Source organism: Neofelis nebulosa, chromosome 3 (genome assembly GCF_028018385.1).
Source record: "Neofelis nebulosa isolate mNeoNeb1 chromosome 3, mNeoNeb1.pri, whole genome shotgun sequence".
NCBI lineage: Eukaryota > Metazoa > Chordata > Mammalia > Carnivora > Felidae > Neofelis > Neofelis nebulosa.
In genome coordinates this window covers 85,791,993-85,812,628 of record NC_080784.1, presented here as the reverse complement: position 1 = coordinate 85,812,628, position 20,636 = coordinate 85,791,993, and the positions used below count along the sequence as shown (strand labels likewise).

The 20,636-nt window shown below is 37.0% G+C and overlaps 1 protein-coding gene across 12 annotated transcripts in view; it reads right to left on the bottom strand.

Moving 5' to 3' along the window:
* INPP4B (inositol polyphosphate-4-phosphatase type II B) overlaps window positions 1-20,636 on the bottom strand; it is a 775,173-nt gene that overhangs the window by 50,603 nt on the left and 703,934 nt on the right. For all 12 annotated transcript variants that reach the window (XM_058721302.1, XM_058721291.1, XM_058721289.1 and 9 more), the window contains 2 exons: window positions 6,832-6,944; window positions 2,787-2,941 (listed from right to left, as the gene is read on the bottom strand). In XM_058721302.1, coding sequence (XP_058577285.1) covers window positions 2,787-2,941; window positions 6,832-6,944 — 268 coding nt within the window. The remainder of the gene's footprint in view (window positions 1-2,786; window positions 2,942-6,831; window positions 6,945-20,636) is intronic.

Below are 20,636 nucleotides of genomic sequence, written 5' to 3'. Positions count from 1 at the left end.
AAAATGCTATTAAGAAAATCATAAGAACATAAAGTACTTATAAAAAAATCTGCATATAAGTAGACCCAAGCAGTTCAAACCTGTGTTGTCCAAGGGTCAACTGTATTTTAACTAACAGATTTGAAGGTGCCAAATACATTACCAAATAGTTTTAAGTGATGTTATTTTATTTTATTTGGTACAAAGAGAATAACTTTAAAGTATAACAAGGTCATCTATGTTTGAGTGCTGGCTCTAATATTTTCTATCTGAAGTTTTTGCCAAAACATTCTAGAGCTCAGTTTCATTATTTATAAAGTAAAGGAGGTTTCACTAGATTTCTAGAGTGACTCTTTGATCTCAAATATATCACTCAAATTCTAAGGGCGTGTAAGAATACACATTAACGTAAACAAATATTTACAAGAAATCTATCCAGGCTTACTGTGATGAATACAGTCCACCCATAATTGGCACGGCATTTGTAAACACTTTAAGGTGGCATTTAAAGAACTATTTCCTTAAATAGATAAACATTGCATTTGAAACCTTATTTATAAGAATCAGCAGTAGACTTTATTTTAGTAGATGGTATTGGAGTCAAACCTTTTGTCATAATATATTCATAAAGATTATAGGGACCATGGTTGGCTAGATTTTACTGTACCTGGAAGATCAGAATGTTAACATCATGACCCTTGATATTTATTTTTTATTGACATAACAAATATTATACAGTGATCGCTGTATGTCAAACACTGTTCTAATCACTTTACACATACCAATTCATTTAATCCTCAAGAAACTCCTAAGAAGAGCTTATCACATCTGTTTTATATATGAGGAAACTGAGTCATCAAGAGGTTGACTAACTTGCCTAAGGCATTAGAGGCAGCAAGACATTAACCTTCTCATGGCTAGTAAGCGACGTATAGGCTACATTCAAACTTGGGTCACTGGCTCCCAAGCCCCATGCTCTCATTTACTTTGCTATTTTGACAGAACTCATAAACCAATGGGCTTAGATTGTGATACAGAATACCCAAAGAAGGAAATGACGGTAGTTATTAAAGAAAAGAACACCACTTGTTTCCCGTAAACACAGGTACACACACACACACACACACACACACACACACACACAAAGCCCTCCAAGCCTCACACAGCCCTCATGTATTCACAAAACCAAATGATAAATTTGACAGATTTGAAATGTATAAAATATATATATATATATATATATATATATATATATATATATATATAAATATATATACTGATCCCCCAGAGAAGTGGTGATATGGAAGTTAGGATCTTTTTAGATTAAATTTTTTATACTTAACTTTGTTTAACAAGCCAAGAATCAACCTCATAAATGTTATGTCCTGAGCAAGTATGTTACATATATAATGTTGATTCTGTACAACCTTTATGCAATACCACACTGTGTAGTTTTATGGTTTAACATGTATATGACAAATACATCTTTTATTTACCAATTTGAAAGAATTATCTTTATAATTTAAGGGTCCCTTTTTACATCTGCCTTAAAATAAGCAACAATTGCACCTTCCAGAAAATGCCTGTTTGTTGAACCATTGTAGTCCTCTGGTATATCTGGCCAATAACATGTGTTCCTGCTCTCCCCACCTAGTACCTTTGTTCTATCCATAGTGAAAATTTGTATTCTTTTTATGCACATTAGAGGATTTCAGATTCAGATTCTGAATTCTTCCCATTAGTGCTGAGAGATTATTTTTAAAAGAAGTTTTCTATACCAACCAATGTGCTTTATATGGCTCAGATGTTCATGTCAGGCCTCTAAGACATACTCATACATTTGTCAAAAAATTATGATAGAACTCCACTGAACAATGAAAATGCCAAGAGACATGAAATGGGGTAACAGAGAGGGCTTCAGAAACCTCTCATTACTGAGGAAAACATGCCGGCACAGGATAAGCGCAGGCAAGCGTCCACGTCCCCACTGAAAGGCTGCAGCAGTTAAAAAAAAAAAAAAAGTAGAAGCTAATGATATGCCAGATAAGAAGCAGGTGTCTCTAGAGCATCACGGGACATTCCTTTCTGGGAACAGAGAGCCTGTGCCATGCTATCGGGTGTGCTTCTGAGTCAGTCTTTGCAGCAAAGAGACAATTTCGCTTAACTTTTTAATTAACGTGTGTCCTTGCTGACAGACATTGTGAATGAGGCACTTTTTCCTTCCCATTATGGCTTAGACTTTAGATTTAATTACTGTGGAAATGAATCAAGAAACATGACTTCAGGCATAGCATTTTAAATGTCGGTAGAGTAACAATATTAATTCTCTATTTTAAAAGTATTGGTGTCATCCCATCTTCCTGATGGATGATGTGAAAATAAATTTTAGGAAGCAGGTGACTGACCTGGAGACCCTACCAGACATTGGGAAGATCACGTGTTAGTTGCAGTTAGGAAAGATTTTGTTTGGATAAAGACTTAGTTTTATTTTGTACATATTCACAATTCCTAATATATAAAGAAATTGTTCTTCAAGTGCTATATATGAAGGGACTAGAACCCTTTAAAACTTGGATCTAAATGAGCTAATACGCTATTATCAAAATCCATCCACGTTGTATTTTATTGCCTAAAATCAGTAGGGGGAATACTTAACATTATTTTCTCTTTCATGCCATGAGCTATGAACCATGGAAATGTGGTGAAGTTACTAAATATTTAGTCCTCTAGTAAAATATGTATTTGGAAAAAAACCTAAAACTTTAAAATGACCTTAGAAGAAAGAAAGTTGAAGACGTGTGGCATACCTTCTCATACAATCCAGGGCTCGGATAAAGAAGTCCTTGTGCAGCTGGTGCTCATCTCTCAAGATTGAGCACTGTTCAAGAGTCACCGACATGGACGTCCTGTCTTTGGCACTTTTACAACAGGTGAAACGAATACCATTTAGTTTGCGACAAATCTGTAACACAGACACATGAACAATTTATTGTTCATTTGTAGATTACTCTAAGGTGTCGGACTCCTCTAAACACTTCTTATCCAAACACACCAAATTTATGTTAATTTATGACAGTCAATTGGTTCAATCTGCCCTAGCGAATGAAAAACACTATCTTTTCATTTCAAAAGCTAGTGGAACAGATTGAATTTATTTAGTTCTTTGTATGTGGTGTGTGACATGTGGGGCTGTGGAAGCCATATGAGATGGTAAATATCCAGCAGAGGCAGCAATGCCCCCTGAGAGGGGGCCTGAACTGTAGTGGATGACAGTAATAATCACAGCTGAGGAGCAACACCTTAATTGTGAAGGGAAAATAAAACTATGTTTCCTGGATCAGATACTTGATTTGAATCCTACATAGCTAACATCTTCTTAATTTATATTTAAGAAAACTTTGCTAGGTTTGGTTTTATCGTACGAGATTTCAAACATCCACAGGGCACCAGCGCAGCAGATAAGTGAACCACTAACCACTCATTAATGTAACTAGTAGGAAGAAGGACACCAAAATAGTCACGTAAATCACTCATCTACTGTACCAGGTACGACGCTAATATATTTCATATAGATTTGCACATGAATAACTGCACATGAACCCTGGAAGAAGATTTAATCATTCTTATTTTACAGATGAAGAAATTGAGGTTTAGCCAGGTTAGGTAACTTGCGCATAACTGAGCAGAACCCGGATGCTAATGCGGGTTTACACGATGCCAAGGACCAAGACTTTAATTTCTGTTCTGTTTCTTTTTGTAAATTCTTTCTTTTGTTATTCCAATGTAAGTCAAGAGAAAAATCTCTCAGCAGCAGTATTCTCTTGTCTATGGTTAGCAGGTGAACCATTCCATTCCTTTCTCTTCCCTGTCTCATGGTAGGGCTCTGATATGAGATGCCAATACTCTACATTAGTGTCAACAATACTAATCAACATGCAATTAAAATAAATCTAATGTGATATGATGCAGTTTTGCTTTATTATCTGACATCAGATAACTTAAGGAAGATCAATTGAAGAATATTTTACAGCAGATATCTGCCTTAACAGTTTTCTGCTTTAAGGAAAACATATAATGATACAGCTTATCAAGGATTTTTACCATGTTTTAATTGTGATTTTGATGCTTACACTAGGATTTACAAGTCCTTATTAGAACTTTGGTACTTTCTCACCATTTCAAATATAAGCAACTAGAGAAATATGAAAGCATGATTTCACCATAAAATCTTTTTTATCTGTAAAACTGTAATCTTTTCAAATAAAAAAATATTTCAAAATTTTAAACATAAAACAGCAAAGACTTGACTATATTCATTGCAATGAAATATAGACCCCAATGCCACTTATCTGATATGATTTTTAAAAGAATGAATATTCTTTAAAATGTGTTGCCTCTACTGGGGTGCCTGGGTGGCTCAGTCAGTTAAGTGTCTGACTTTGGTTCAGGTCATGATCTCGCGGTTTGTGGGTTTGAGCCCCATGTCAGGCTCTCTGCTGACAGCTCGGAGCCTGGAGCCTGCTTCGGATTCTGTGTCTCCCTTTCTGCACCTCCCACATTCGCACTTGTCTCTCTCCCTCTCTCTCTCAAAAATAAATAAACATTAAAAAAATTGACAAAGAATTTTTAAAAAAAATGTGTGGCCTCTACTATAGTCAACTAACCTACTAAGGATCGTTGATGTTCTAAATTTAAAATCAAGAGAAGGCAGTGTAAATTAAATCAGAGTGGGCCGGTGGGGTCTTGGTTTCCTTATTTCTATAACTTCTTTGAACTATAGGAACTTAATTTTTTTGATAGAGAGAGAGAGTGAGTGCAGGGGAGGGGCAGAGGGAGGGGGATAGAGGATTAGAGGCCCTGGTAGCACAGAGCCTGATGTGGGGCTGGAACTCCAGAACCATGAGACCATGACCTGAGCTGAAGTCGGAGCCTTAACTGGCTGAGCACCCAGGTGACCCTGAACTTAATTGAACACACTTGATAGGCATTTGGTCTCTTTAAATTCTCATTTTTTATTGTTTAAAATGTAATCAAGGTAAAACCAAATAGCTTTATATGTTTTTTTCTATGAGAATGTAAAATATTAACAGAGCAATATTTAATTAATAGGTTTTAAAAGAGAAGAAAATGAAATAGAGACAGAAATAAAAGCTTTTTGGAAAATGTCAAAGGGAATTTCCACATTTCTTCATTGTAAAAGTAGTACCCAAGTCTTTGATTTAAAAAAAGGATATTGAAACTGAGGTATCAGCCTAAATAAATGCTGTAATAACAAAGTCAGTGTTGCTACATAATGCCAAATTTGCACACTGTGGGTTCCCTGTATTTTTCAAGGCAGACAACCATCCATTCAATGATTAAGTTGTGAGTGAGCTATATTTGGTCAGTATTTAAGTTTCAAAAAAGAATCTCAGGAATGAATGAGATTCATGGGAAAACTTTTTAAAATACATTCAAATGGTATAACAACATGTACTAAGAGAAAACGAACATTTGTGTTTGCACATGCATATCCTTCATTTATCAATTTACATAACTTCATGATATGTCTATAATGACATATATGTATGTTCCTAAGTTGTCAGAAAGCATTAGTAAATGATCAAATTACCTTCCTATTATCACATTAGTAAAATAGCACATGACCCACCTTTGAGAAATTTTTGTGAGAATTGACAACCATAGGAGTCTTTGAAGATATAAAGAGCAGCCACACTGGGAGGGAGAAGCTATTAAAAACAACCTTCCTGTAATGCAGTATGGTGCTAAATGCGGCCAGTGTAAATGATCTGCCTGAAAGCAATGTTTCATATTGTTACCTTGGATGTTCTTCCCTGGGGCTCCAAGAGGGCATAAAGGGAAGCTAACACAGATTTCCTCTGCCTTGTTCTTGGTAAATTATTTTATATAGACTCATAGTAAATTATCCATTCCTTTTTCCCAGAAGAGAGTAAGTAATATTGGATTGTAATTGAACACTGGCAGTAGGGACAAGGCTTTGTTTTAAATGCTACTGATACAGAATGAATAGTTATGTCAGAAGATCAGTTACTGAGCTCCAAATTACACAAGTAACCGTGTGCAGTAACTACAAATATGGCATTCATCGTAAAGGTCTCCAAAGTGTCCCTTTTCTGATCCTCTCATTAGGAAAGGATCTTTGGGTGTGAATGCTTAACAAAATTCATAAGTTCATGTGAGCTATTGCCTGAATGGTTGCCAGACAAGAAGTTAAAAATTATAGGCACTATTCTCTCCCTCCCTCTAGTAGAAACCTGGGGTAGGAAATAAGGCAGAATTTCTACCCTGAGGGTACCATTAAATGAGAAAGAACCATAGAAAATATAGCTCATTACCCCAAGAGCAATCCATCAGTAATAAATTCTATGCTAATATCTAAATTAACAAACCCATTTACAAGCTCATTAATTGAACAATATGTCCAGGAGCCTTACTGAGCCTTTCAGTCAGAGATCTGATAACCGCATTCTGTTGAAACCATATGTCTCCAGAGTAGCACTTCAAAACCCTGATTGATATGGGTGATTGACATTGCAACGTGTAATATGAAGAAAATCACAGAGACTTCACTCTCACTTCTAAGTGTCAAACATCCAGGATGTACAAGAAAAGCCAATAAGTAAAATTCTTTCTCGTTGAGTGCATCTTCCATCTCTTGTTCTAGTATATTAATAGAACTACCAACAGCCTTGAAAATGCCTAATCCCCTTGATGATGGAGGATGACATCCGGTAACCCAAAGTGCAGAGGTTGAACCCTACATAGCAGATACTCAATGGTGCTTACTGGTCAGCACAGTGACGGAATAAGATCTGGCTGGAGAGTGCTTACCGTTGCAGCCAGCCACATGATTTCTACATTCTTTCTTTTTTTGGCTTGGATATTTTGATGGAGATTTTCTAGTAATCCTTTTAAATCATTTTGTTCTTGAAAATGTGAAATATCTGGGGAAAAAAAAAGGAGAAAATAAGGGCGATAGTATTAAGCTGCCCATGGAGATGTGCTCAACGTAAGAGCAAATAGAACTTCCATGACAACAAATAACATTCGGAGCAGAGAGCATCTGAGAATAATAATATTTATTAATCCCTCCAGCTTTATTCTTTTCTTAAAATATGCCTCAGTTTCCTCCATTGGCTCTTCTGTGCTACTGTGGTAATGTCAATTTTCATATACTATAATTTTACTAATAAGGGAAACATTTTTGATGATGGTTGCTGCCTCACTTCAACTAAAGCATGATTTGGATGAGACATGAGGTAGAATTTTATACTTTATTATCTTATAGTCACTTTTTGCTACTAAGTAGTCTGAAACAAGAGGATATGTTACACTGAACACCTCAGGGGTGGGAGAAATCTCAAAGTTCAAAAAAACAAACAAACAAACAAAAAACAAACCCATGAAATCAGTTTCCATAGCAAGATTCCTTAACCTCAGCACTATTAACATTTTGGACTGGATAGCATTTCATTGTGGGGAATGGGTTTATGTTCTGCCATGTAGGATGTTAAGCAGCATCCCTGACCTCTACCATTTAGAAACCAATAGTACCCTTCCTGTGGCAATTAAAAATGTCTCCAAATGTTCCTTGAGGGCAAAATCTATCCTGGTTGGGAGCAACTGCTATTAAGGAGCACAGGTATGTCATGGAAAGAGGAACAACATAAGAGGTGATAGTTAATTATATGAGATAATTAGGTAGGGAACAGGAAATGACTGATTGCTCACATCTCTACATGCTAATAACTAGAGTGTAGGTAATAAATGGCACACATTTTATATTAAAACCTAAGGCAATGTACATCATGACACAAATGTCCCTGAGACTTTGGTGAGATGGGGTTCGAGATCAGAATATAGAGACGGAAACAAAAAGGCTTTCTAGGAGAGTTGTTGGATTAATGCTGTACAGTATGAAAATGTGTTCTATTATTGAATCCACAAACTGAGGGATGAAGAATTCCTGAGAATTTTAATAGAGGCTAAAAACAGAACAAACTCCGTAAGCACAAAATGCACTGTGTCTAGGCTCTCCAGTAACAGTGAAGAAAAAATTAAAATATTCCTGAATCAGATCTCCCTCTCTCCCTCTCTCTTATATACACATACACACATACATGCACACGTGTGTGCACAAACATACATATACACACACGTACACATACATACACACACGTATACACATGAACACACACATGACACAAATGAACTGTAATCATAATGAGACTTCGTGCTTTCCAAAACTGTACCAGATGTTTCATTTTATTAAAATAATACATCTGAGTAGTTCTTGACTTTAGCTCCAGAGAGTAGAGGAAGTATCCTAATGAACTATACTAGCAATCTGTATCTATCAAAGAGTGAAAGTGGTTTATAAAATAAAAATATCCATTAAAAACAATTATATATTATCTCAAATTTCATGACCACAGAAGAGGGTAAGGTCAGGTACAATCGAGATGCATACCCTATGTTAGGGAGGTGAGATTTAAAATATTCATATAAAATATATGTATGATTCCACTGTATTAGTTTCTAAATGGAAAAACTATCAGAAGTCAAACCCTTACTATGTAACTATAGATGGTTCTCTTAAGAAAGACAAGGTCTGACTAAAAGTATCACATTACTAGGTAGGAGACTCTCTGATATACAGAAATTTTAACAGGATGCAGGCCAAGGATAAAGGGAAGGAGAATAATGCAGAATCCTTAAAGAGAGTTTCAAAAACAGCTCAAGACTACAGCTGACCGGGGCGCCTGGGTGGCGCAGTCGGTTAAGCGTCCGACTTCAGCCAGGTCACGATCTCGCGGTCCATGAGTTCGAGCCCCGCGTCAGGCTCTGGGCTGATGGCTCGGAGCCTGGAGCCTGTTTCCGATTCTGTGTCTCCCTCTCTCTCTGACCCTCCCCCGTTCATGCTCTGTCTTTCTCTGTCCCAAAAATAAATAAAAAACGTTGAAAAAAAAATATTTAAAAAAAAAGACTACAGCTGACCAAAGAACATAAGGACAATAATGCTGCTTTTTAATTGATACTGATAGCATACAAGGAACAAGAAGTCAGGTCTGCCATTGATGCCCTTAATGAATTAAAATTATAAGTAGCCATTTAAAAACATGTAAAGATATATCATTAACAGATAAAGTGTCCTTGACATTGTTGAAAGGAAAAATTGGTCAGATCAACGCATGAATTTATTCATATAATACTGTATGTGTATGCATGTGTGTGTGTGCTTATGTCTCTCTATACATGCATGAAGGCAGAGTGAGACATCGGTTTTGATGTTAACAGTGGTCTTTGTTAGGTTGTAGGATTTAGGGTGATTTTTCAACTGCCTTCCCATGTCATTTGAGACGTTTAAAATGAACACGTACTGTTTCTAAAGAAAAAGTTATTTTAAGAGAAAGGGAGAACACAATATAGGCATAAGAAAAGGAAAGAACCCAAATTCTTAAGATACAAAGAGTTGACCTCAAAATCTTCACAGTTTAGTAGGGTGAGATGGATTTTAAACCATTATTAACCGCAGTGAAATGTACTGTGGGCTATGACATTAAGTCAGTAAAAATAATAATAGAAAAAAAATAATAGAGACCCAAGGGAAGGAGTGCCTAATTCGATAAAGAATACTTGGGTATGGAAGAATTTTTAGCAAAAGTAAGGCCTTGTGGTTACAGAAAGCATTTGAGCGTGGAGAAATGATACAGCACTGTCAAAGCAGGGAATTTGTAGTTCACCAGGACCTTGCAGGGCATGGTCCCAGAGGCAAAAATTATGAAGGGTCTTTTCTGTTATGCTAGGAAATTTGGGCTTCATAATTAGGGCATTCTAAATAGGGACGTAACCATATCTGACAGGTCCCTAAAATATTTTCTGAAGTCACCTGATATAAATGGCTTTCGAACATTTTTGAAAGGAATACAGAATAAGAATTTTACCTTATATGATGCCCCACAGCATGATGCTCACATACACAAACACACACACCCTTCTGTAACAAAAAAATTATGACATAATATTTACCCTTAGTGCAAACACTGTTCCCTGAATATGTTCTCTTCTATTCCATGTGATTATTATTATTACTCTTATTGTCCCAACCCTTGAAACTGATAAAACAACCTGGAGTCAACATAAACAAATTGCAAATTACTGACTTAGGGCAACCCCATGTCCAAGATGGTAAGTGACTTTCACAAGGTTCCTCGTCAGAGGAAGTAAAAAAATCCTAGTCTCCAAATTCCAACGCCGACAATTTCCCCCATATCTGTGCTAATGTCTTCACAATTAGCTGGTGGTCCTAAAAGGCAGTTCCAGTATCAACACAATGAACCAGCCTCTTCAGAATTCTGAGAATCCAGAGTAAATATAGTGATTTTTCAAAATAATTCCGTTTCACTGTTGACATGAAGATTTTTTAATCAGTTATATAAAATAGACTATAAGGATCCTAAATATAAGTCAAATAAATGGTCGTCCTTAGCCTATTTCTACCCCATAAAGAGAGCACTTTAAGACAGACATGATGTCCCATGGAAATCTCAACCCTTCTCCCCAGGGCATGCTTTTCAGAAGGAAATCATTCTGATGTTCTTAAAATTTTCAGGCCACTCTTTCTATTTCTATAATGATAAAGCTGGCTTTATTCAGAGCACATATCTACCAATTCAATACTTTGTTTGCTGCCAGTTTTTTCTCAACCTGACCAAAATCCTGCAGGTCACAGAAATTCAGGTCTGGTTCTGGAAAGAAGTATCATTAGTAATGACTAGATTGTGGATTAATAAGTGAGATTTTAAGATAAAATGAGAAATCTTGATAAATCAACTTAAAATCCTGGTATACATGGGATGTGGATTAGTTTAAACTTAGAATAAATCTCTTCAAATGTAAATATTGCAAGTCTTGCTTTTTGCTACTCACTCCTTCATTACTCTAGCACATAATTTAAACAGGATAATTAAATCCCCATACTTATCTCCATAAGAGTATTCTTTTCTCAAATAGGGCTCAAGAAAAAAATCAGGTGAAAGGTACAAGAACGTTCACTGCATTATTGTTTATAATATTCAACAACAGAAAAAAACCCACCTAAGTATTTATAAAGAGAATGGATAAATTGTTATATATTCATGAAATGTAACATTATACAATGGGTAAAATCAATAAACATGCTATATTATATATGTACATATCAGCATGAATATAGAGTAAAAACTATGTTGAGCAAAACAATAAAAATTATGGGATGCATCCAAAATAATAGCAATAATATAATGTTAAATATGTAAAACTACCAGATTTTTTATGGATAATATATGCAGTAAAACTGTGTATGAGAATGTAAAACGCCAAATTCAGGGTATTTCTTTTCTCAGAGAAGGGAAGGTGAGGGATTAAAACTGGAAGGTATGCTAAGGGAGCTTTCATTCTATCTGTAAGTTACTTGTTTCTTAAAAAAAAAAAAAAAAGAAAATTCTGAGGCTGAGTGATGGGTTCCCTAGTGTTTGTTATCTTATGATGTATTCTTTTTTTGTTTGTTTGAAACTTTCATAATTTTTTAAAAAGAAAGCATGGAACCAAGCTTCCCAGAAAGTGATTTCTAATGCCAACTCCGTCCCTGATCTGACATGTGGTCTTAGGTGAGTTGCTTAACCCTCTGTCCTTATTTTCTCTACTGCAAAATGAGGACAATAACCCTGTCATGCTTCATCGACTTGAAGTGGAAAACAATTAATAAAAGTCTTGGCAGAAGCGGCTACATTGTTAGATTCTGTGTCAACCCTGAAAAACAGAGAAAGACATTAGTAGCTCTTAGGAAAGCATCCACAGTCTCAGATAGGAAGCCTACTTTCTCAGCAAAAGTCAGAATTTATCCAAAGTAGGAAATACTCTTTCAACACATAGAGGTGCACACAAAGATCAGAATCAGAAACACTCACAACCCCCGTGACTGTTCTCTTACCACTCTCCCATGGAACATAAGAGCCAAAAACAGAGTCACTTTTTATACCAATATCTTCCTTATGACATTGACCTGAATCAAAGATGGGGTGCTGACAAGCAAGCAGGAATGGGACTGTAAACTTTCACCTGATTGAGCTGTGATGTTAATGAGGCCAAGGCAATAGCTTCATCACCTCACAGTCAAATGACTTTATGTTGCCAGAGTGTTCCAAGATGAAATGGAAATTAAAGCTCAATTCCCAGCACCACACCTACTTCCCACTTCATAGCTGGCACAAAATTTAAATGGGATACTTCCACTCTGATGTCAATTTATATAATCCCATCCACCTTGAAATCAGGATCAGTTCAGAGATGGGCATATGAAACTAAGCCAACAAGAACTTGACTGTGACCTCAGCAATTATTTCATGGGTATGTGGGTGACCTCTCCTGCTCCAGCTGAGTGAAGCTGAGGACTCAAATGTGGAAGGAGGAGGAAAAGTCCTCTTTATCTGTTTGGTTGAGTATGAGTTGAGCACGGGGATAATTGGTCATGCCAGCCATCATTTAAGATGGACCAGATGTAGGATAAAGTCTACACTAAGAGTGGTTAAGTGATGAATTAGCATGGAAAGTATCTTTTCAATACTGCTAAGCCATTGAAGCAACCTTCCCTTGAAGGGTTGCGTGCTTGACCTTTGGAATTTTCAGTTTTGTTTATAAAATTTCTTTATTGTTCAAGCCAATTTGAGTCAGGGTTTCTGTCACTTGCAATCAAAAACATTCTAAGGTAAAATACGTGGCTATATACTATAGGCATTTTTAACATTGACCAGCCATATTGCAAATGTGTATTGTTGCCTTAGAGATGAGAAAATGACAAATAAATTAGAATGTCTCTCGAAAGCAGCACATCAATCACCTCTACAGTGATGGTTTTAAGACAAGGCTCTACATTCTTTGACACTCCTTCTATTGAGAGATGGAGTTTATGTACTTTCCCTTGGAATGCTGGTGGGCTTGTCACTGTCTTTACTAACAGAGTATGGCACAAGTGACACTATGTCACTTTGGAGTCAGGCCATAAATGCCAATGCAGCTCTTGTCTGATTCTCTTGGAACTTTGCTGTCTGTGTTCCCTATCTTGAGGTCTCCCTATAAGAGCCCAGGCACTATGCTGGGAGAAGCCCAATCACATGGAGGCTCCTATTTAGGTTCTCCAGTCAACAGTTTCACCCAAGTCCAGCCCTTAGGTCATCGTGGCCCAGGTGTCAGAATGCAAGTGCAGAAGCTTGCAGAACACTCCAGTTCCCAATCAGTTGACACCCTGACACCGCCCCCCCCCCCCCCGCCCCCACCAATCTTTCCAGATGAGGTCCCAGATATCATGGAGTGCAGATAAACCATCTTTATTTCCTCTGTCTGAGTACCTTCCTCTGTCTGACTCTTACAGAATCTGTGAGCATAAATAAAATGCTTCTGATTTCATATCAGTAAACTTGGAATAATTTGTCACCTGGTAATAAATAACCAGAACATCTACAAAGGGAAAAAAATTATAAGAGTCTGTATCTTTAAGTATTGAAAATAAACATATAGGGACACTTGGGTGGCTCAGTCTGTTAAGCTTCTGACTCTTGACTTCTGCTCAGGTCATGATATCATAGTTCATGAGATAGAGCCCGTGTTGGGCTCTGCACTGATAACATGTAGCCTGCTTGGGATTCTCACTTTCCCTTTCTCTCTTTGTCCCTCCCCTGCACAATCTCTCTCTGTCTCTTAAAAATAAATAAACTGAAAAAAATGAACATATAAAGAACAATACTTTCACAGTCTACCCTGGTTAGTACTATATCCTGTGATATCAAATCTTCTCTACAATTAATTCTGAAATAATTATAGTTAAATTAACTATAGTTAACTATAGTTAAACTAGCAAGAAAACAAATGCAATTAGGTGAAAGCCATTGAGATGTCTTAAAATTGGAAATTACGTTCTTTTGGATGCTGTAAAATCTTGAAAATATTTTTTAAAAAAGCCCCAGTGAAACTGGCTCTATTTAAATTGTATTTCCAACTTAACAATTTATGAAAAAGGCAATATAAGAAATCAAATATCAAACTCCCCACCTGAACAGAGCTGAATAATATTTTTGACCTATACACCTTCATTGTTTCCTTTTAAATGAATTTCAAGGTTGCATCACCCATAGTAAATGAAAAGACAACTTTAAAAGTAACTGTGTTAAAAATTCTTCAGGATTTTCCTTGCTCACTGTCATACATTGAAGGCCATGGGACTTGGTGTGCAGGGAGGAGAGTAGAATTATAACATATTAATTTTTTTTCCTATTTTTGTTTTTGTTAAGAAAACATTCATGATTTGATTTCTGAATCTCCAAATAGTTTCAAGTCATTACAAAGGGTTGGGGGGGAGATGGTTTGCAGGTAGATGACTCTCAAAAGCCTAAATGCCTCAGATACTTGAGATAGTTTTATGCACAGACAGAAGAAAATTTGAGTATGGAAAGGAGGTTGACGCAGATTCCCCAGCTGAGTCTTCTTGTGAGCCCAGTTGCACTGCCTGCATTCTAGTGAGTGTTCACTGCCTCAGCAGTGAAGGCAGTTGATGGCTGCCTTTCCTTTTTCCCAAGGCAACTCCTAAGTCCCTGCATTTTACTTTGACAAGAATAGCAAGAAAGGTCCTGTTGAGAGCATACATTACACACAAAATGTCTGAAAACCAAAGCAAGTATAGACTTCTTAAAGCTTAGGACAGAAAGGAAAACAGTTTCTGAGATATTTCCAGTACCCCACCTCCCTACCATGTAAGAGCCAGGCTGCCAGTGAAATATGTCAAGGCCACATGGCAGCATAGAGGGGCAGATGCATAATGAGGCCATCTCCAAAAAAAGAACAGTTCAGCACTTCCATGCTCCACTTTCAGATAACATGGAAGGAAATGACTCCCAAATGGCTAGAATAATAGCCAAAACAAAGCAGGAGAAGACAGTTGAGAAGACAGGGCTTTTTCCCAATAGCCAAGGTCTCTGTGTTACTTCTTTAGGCTCCTGGAGGCAAGTAAGAATGAGATTTTTAATATTTCATACTATATGGAATAAAATAAAGAACTCCTGAGGTATTAAAAAAGGTACAGATGAGGTAAAATAGAGGAAGAAGATTACAGAAATAAAGCTGCCTTGGGAGGCTCCAACATGAAAAGGAAAGAGGTAATAAAAACACAAGGTAGACATTTCATTCCATTCCTGTAGCTCCTTTTTTTGGCTTGAAGTGAGCTATAGTTTTATAACCTAGGCTTCCATATATTTATAGTTTATTGATAGCAACAAAATATATTAAACTATCCATGTCACCAGACTTATCTTTTCTGATCCCTTGATAAAGATAATTTTATCTTTGAGTGTTGAGTTTCTCCTCCTTCTCTGACTTCAAAGATGAGTCTGAGTTTTGTTTTGCAGAACTGGAAGCATGAGGAATTTAGGATGCAAGAAAAGGTAGACCAGAAGGAAACAAAAGACTTCGCGCTTGTGGCTGAGAAAAACAACACAGTAAGCAGTGAATGTTTGAGAGAGTGACATGCTCGATAGAGTGAATTAGAAACTTGGACAAAGAACTTCAAAAGAATCATCATAAAGTTGCTAGTTGTCTGCTCTTTGATGTTTAATTAAAAGTTGGGACTAAATTTTATTTACCTTTAATTATTGGGCTCTTTATTAGATGTCATACTATGCTGAAACTGGAGTCCTAGGAGATTCATGTTAAATTAGGTGATACTTATTTCCAAAGGGGAAAGTGAATCCTAAGATTTTTGATATCCACCTTACTCCTCACTGTGGGGCCAATAAACTTATGCTAATGGTGATGATTTCAGGATCTCATCCCTATCACAGTATTTCATAAAGAGATATATGCTTTTTTAAAAAGATTATCAGACAAGCAGTGATTATAAGAAAACAATTCGTTAAGGTTAATATAGATAGGTATTTATATTTGAATAAATATACACAAGACAGAGGAAAAGAGATACCGAATGGGGAAAAGAGGCAGGTTGCTTCAAACTATAGGAAGAGCTTTATAATCCATTTTAACTGGATCAATAAGTTGACTTGTTAGTACAAAGGAGACATATAACTCTCGTGAGAAACTCAAAGTGCATACAGTCATGATCTTATCCGTCACTGTAACATTCAGAAGTGCAGTGTGACATCTTCTTAGCACAGACACTGACACTGGAAATATTAACTCCCTTTCTCTGGTGAGATAATGGTAGAATGTACTTTGATGTATTGACATATACATATTGATTATTCTCATTTAGTCGATAATGAAATGGAGGCATTCGAAACGTCAAGTGATTCACCTAAGTGAGCTTTCAATTGAATTCATATCTTTTGACTTCATGCCATTTTATGTACACTTACTAGGCTGGTTTACTGGGAGTCTAGCCAATCTTCGATGAGTGGTAAAATTTGGAATGCAAGACTCAGTCTACTTACTCTACCGACAAGGAAGCCCCTGTGAGAGGGAAAGAATGTAGAAAGATGTAAAGTTGACTGATATACTAATCTTAGACTTTTCCTATACAAATTAGAGCAGAAGAGGGCTAACCAAAAAATTGATGCGTCTAAATTGCAAGGAGCCTGAAGTAACGTAGAAGATGCAGAGATCAATGCTGAGATAAACAGGGGGGCGGCCATCTGTATGGGCATCTGTGAGTATGCGTGTCTGCCTCTGTTATTTGCAGTACTGTTTACATTTGTTGCTTCAGTCTAGTGCACAAGTTATTGGACACCAGAAGTCTATGTCTGTGGTTTTACCTGCACATAGAAAATTAAAACTGAATACTGTTTTGTATCACTTTTCCTTTCAAAAAGCCACAGAAGTGCTTCTAGAGACATATCAGGTAAAAAAAAAATCCCTTAATCTTTATTAATATCAGAGAAAATTAAAAGCCTGAAGAGGTAAGTACATGAGAGTTTCTTCTTCAATGAGCTGAAAATAAAGGTGCTGCTGGAAATATGCAAATGTTTTTTTAAATCTGCAGTTTTAAATTGAAATGATCAGAAGAACTACAGCAATGGGAGAGCAGCAGTACAAAAGTGAAAAGAACACTTAACTGGGAATCAGGAAATATGGAACTTAGTCCCTGTTCACCCACTAGCTAGGTGTGTGAACTTAACAAAATCATCTTGGATCCCAAGCCCCTTGTAGCATTTCTTAAAATATGTCCTGAGGGGCACACATTTGGCAAGATGCTTGTGAGTATTAAATATATATTTGCTATATATCAGATTCTTTAAAACATTCATAAATGACCTCATCTGCCTCATTAATTCATTCATTCAACAAGTAGTTATGGAGTATGAGCTATAGGCCAGATAATGTTTTTGGTAGTTGGGATATAAAGTCAAAATATAGACAAGGATACTTGTCCCCAAGGAGCTTACATTCTGAGGAGATACAGCCAAAGTAAATGATGTATTGTACACTAGATGATGGTAGGTGTTATGGAGAAGGGGACTAGGGCATGGGAGATTGCAATTCCAAAAAAATTTTTAATATATATATATATATATATATATATATATATATTTAATTTATTTTTGAGAGACAGAGTGGGAGTGTGAGAGGGGCAGAGAAAGAAAGTGACACAGAATCCAAAGCCGGCTCCAGGCTCTGAGCTGTCAGTGTAGAGCCTGTCATGGGGCTCGAACTTGGCCTCTTAACCTACTGAGCCACCCAGGTGCCCCGGGAGATAGCAATTTTAAAAAGGGCAGTCAATGGGGCACGTGGGTGGCTCAGTAGGTTAAGTGTCTGACTTCAGCTCAGGTCATGATCTCACAGTTTGTGAGTTCGAGCCCCATGTGGGGCTCCAGCACAGAGCCTGGAGCCTGCTTTGGATTCTGTGTCTCCTTCTCTCTCTGCCCCTCCCCCCGTTGTGCTCTGTCTCTCTCTGTCTCTTAAAAAATAAGGAAATGTAAATAAGAAATTTTTTAAAAAATAAAGAGGTCAGTCAAGGGTGTTGTATGTAAGTGATGAATTGCTGAAGTCTTACTTCTGAAACCAATATTGCACTGTATGTTAACTAATTAAAATTTAAAAGGAAATAAATAAAGACGGTAGTTAAGAAAGGCCTCACTAAGAAAGTGACATTTGGGGAAAGACTTAAAGGGACGAGTGAAGGATCCATATAAAGGGAGAGAATTTGAGGCAGAGAATTTAAGGCAAGAAAAAGTCCCAAGAAACAGCAAGAAGTCAGTGTGGGGCAGAGTAGAGCAAGGGAGGGAGAGAGGTAGGAAAGGAGAGTCAGCAGATTTGCTGCCAGATAACAAGGAACCTTCGAGACCACTGTAAAAATTTAGGTTTTTAGTCGGCTGAAAAAGTAGGGGCTATCAGAAGAGTTGGAGGACAGATGTGATTTCATTTTCATGTTTAAAAGATCACTTTGGCTGCAGTGATAGAAACTGAGTGAGGCTGAGAGAGGAAACAAAAGACCAGAGGGAGCTTATTGCCATAATATGAGAGCGAGAATAATAAGGACTTGCACAGAATGGTAACAATATAGGTAGAGGGAGCTGGTGGCACACACTTGGGAAATAGAGCCAGTGAAATTTTCTGATGGACTGAAAGTGGGGTGTGAGAAAAAGAGAAGAGTCAAATGTGACTTCAATGTTTTTTTTCCCCAAAGCAACAAATAAGCTAGAACTCATTAAAAACTAAGATGGAGATGATTATAGGAAAAGTAAGTTTTTTTTTAAGTTTATTTATTTTGAGAGAGACAGAGACAGCATGAGCAGGGAAGGGGTAGAGAGAGGGAGAGAGAGAGTAGGAAAAGTAAGTTTTTTTTAAAAGATTTTTAAATTATTTTTTAATGTTTTTCTTTAAATTTATTTTTGAGAAAGAGAGAGACAGAGAATGAGTGGAGGAGGGGCAGAGAGAGAGGGAGATACAGAATCTGAAGCAGGCTCCAGGGTCTGAGCTGTCAGCACAGAGCCCAACACGGGGTTTGAACTTGTGATCCACTAGATCATGACCTGAGCTGAAGTCGGACACTTAACCGAGTCACCAGGTGCCCCGGAAAAGTAAGTTTTTAAGGGCATATCAGGAACAAAGTTTGAGGTGATGAGCAAGACATATGAGTTCCAGGAAGAGAGATGGGCTGGTGATGTAGGAACAGAGGTTGATAATTAATAGATGGTATTTAAAGCAATGAGACTGTGTTCAACAAGAGCAAAGACATCTGTAGACTAAATCCTGGGACCCTCTGACATTTGGAGGTCAGAAAGTTAATGAGGAATCAGTAATGGCAGTGGAAAAGTAGCCAGAGAGTAGAGGCAATCACAGAAAAGTGTGGTGGCCTGGAAGCAAATGATGAAAGATGGAAAAAAATGACCATGTCAAATCTATTACTAGATCAGGTAGGATGAGAACAGAGAACTGAGCACTGAGCACTGGCTCTAAACCCTATAAAAAAACCAGTTTCAGTAAAGTTATTTAGACCAAAGGCTGACTGGAGTGGATTCAGTGAAAAAAAAAAAAAATGGGTAGAGAAAAATTGGAAACAGCTGGTAATCTTTAAATTCCTCTTTTAAATGAGAAAAAACTGAGGGCTGATGGGGGGTGGGAGGGCAGGGAGGGTGGATGATGGGTATTGGAGAGGGCATCTTTTGGGATGAGCACTGGGTGTTGTATGGAAACCAATTTGACAATAAATTTCATATATTTAAAAAAAATAAAAGTACTTTGAAAAACAAAAACAAAAACAAAAATAAAATAAATTCCTCTTTTATCTGTTCTTTCTGAAACATTTCCAACCTTAAGGTAGTCTTGAATTATAAAATAATTTCTCCTATACCACCAACACCTTGTACTCGTCTTTAATGTTTGTGTAATGCCAAGCATATGGATGATATGTGAAAAATTCCTCAGCTATCTGAATGTTTCCAAATACACATGTGTTTGAAATAAAACAAGCAAAATATCTGAATGAGTAACTGGATACTTCATGGGTATATCTGTATGTGTACATGGTATCAGAGTTGGCTGTCTGCAAGACAGAAATTATTCATAGTAATTAATTATGCAGTGATTTATAGTTCCTGTTGGAAGGATATTCGTGTGTTAATTCAAGAACCTTATATCTTCTTATATCTTATATCTTCATGTTTGTTAAAAATGCCAAAAATCCATAATATTCAGATCTTTCTTTGTGCTTGGTAAACTTAGACACCTTAATTTACTTTGGCATAATCAATCCAGGTAACCTCACATTGACCGGAATCATGATTACAGCTGAATTGTACACATTATATACACTTCACTTAGGTCAATAAATGTTAGTTAAGCAAAAACTAAATAAAAGATACAACATTTCAATATTCTGGGAATTTCACTTTCTTTTATCCTCAGGTCTAGAGTATAAATGAAACACAAAACATAAATTCACAATTTGATAACTAATCTATAACATTTTACGAGTCTAACCTAGTGGTTTTCAAATCATATTGTACAGCAGAGTTACCTAGAGAGCTTGGTAAAACACAAACTGCTGGGGCGCCTGGGTGGCGCAGTCGGTTAAGCGTCCGACTTCAGCCAGGTCACGATCTCGCGGTCCGTGAGTTCGAGCCCCGCTTCAGGCTCTGGGCTGATGGCTCGGAGCC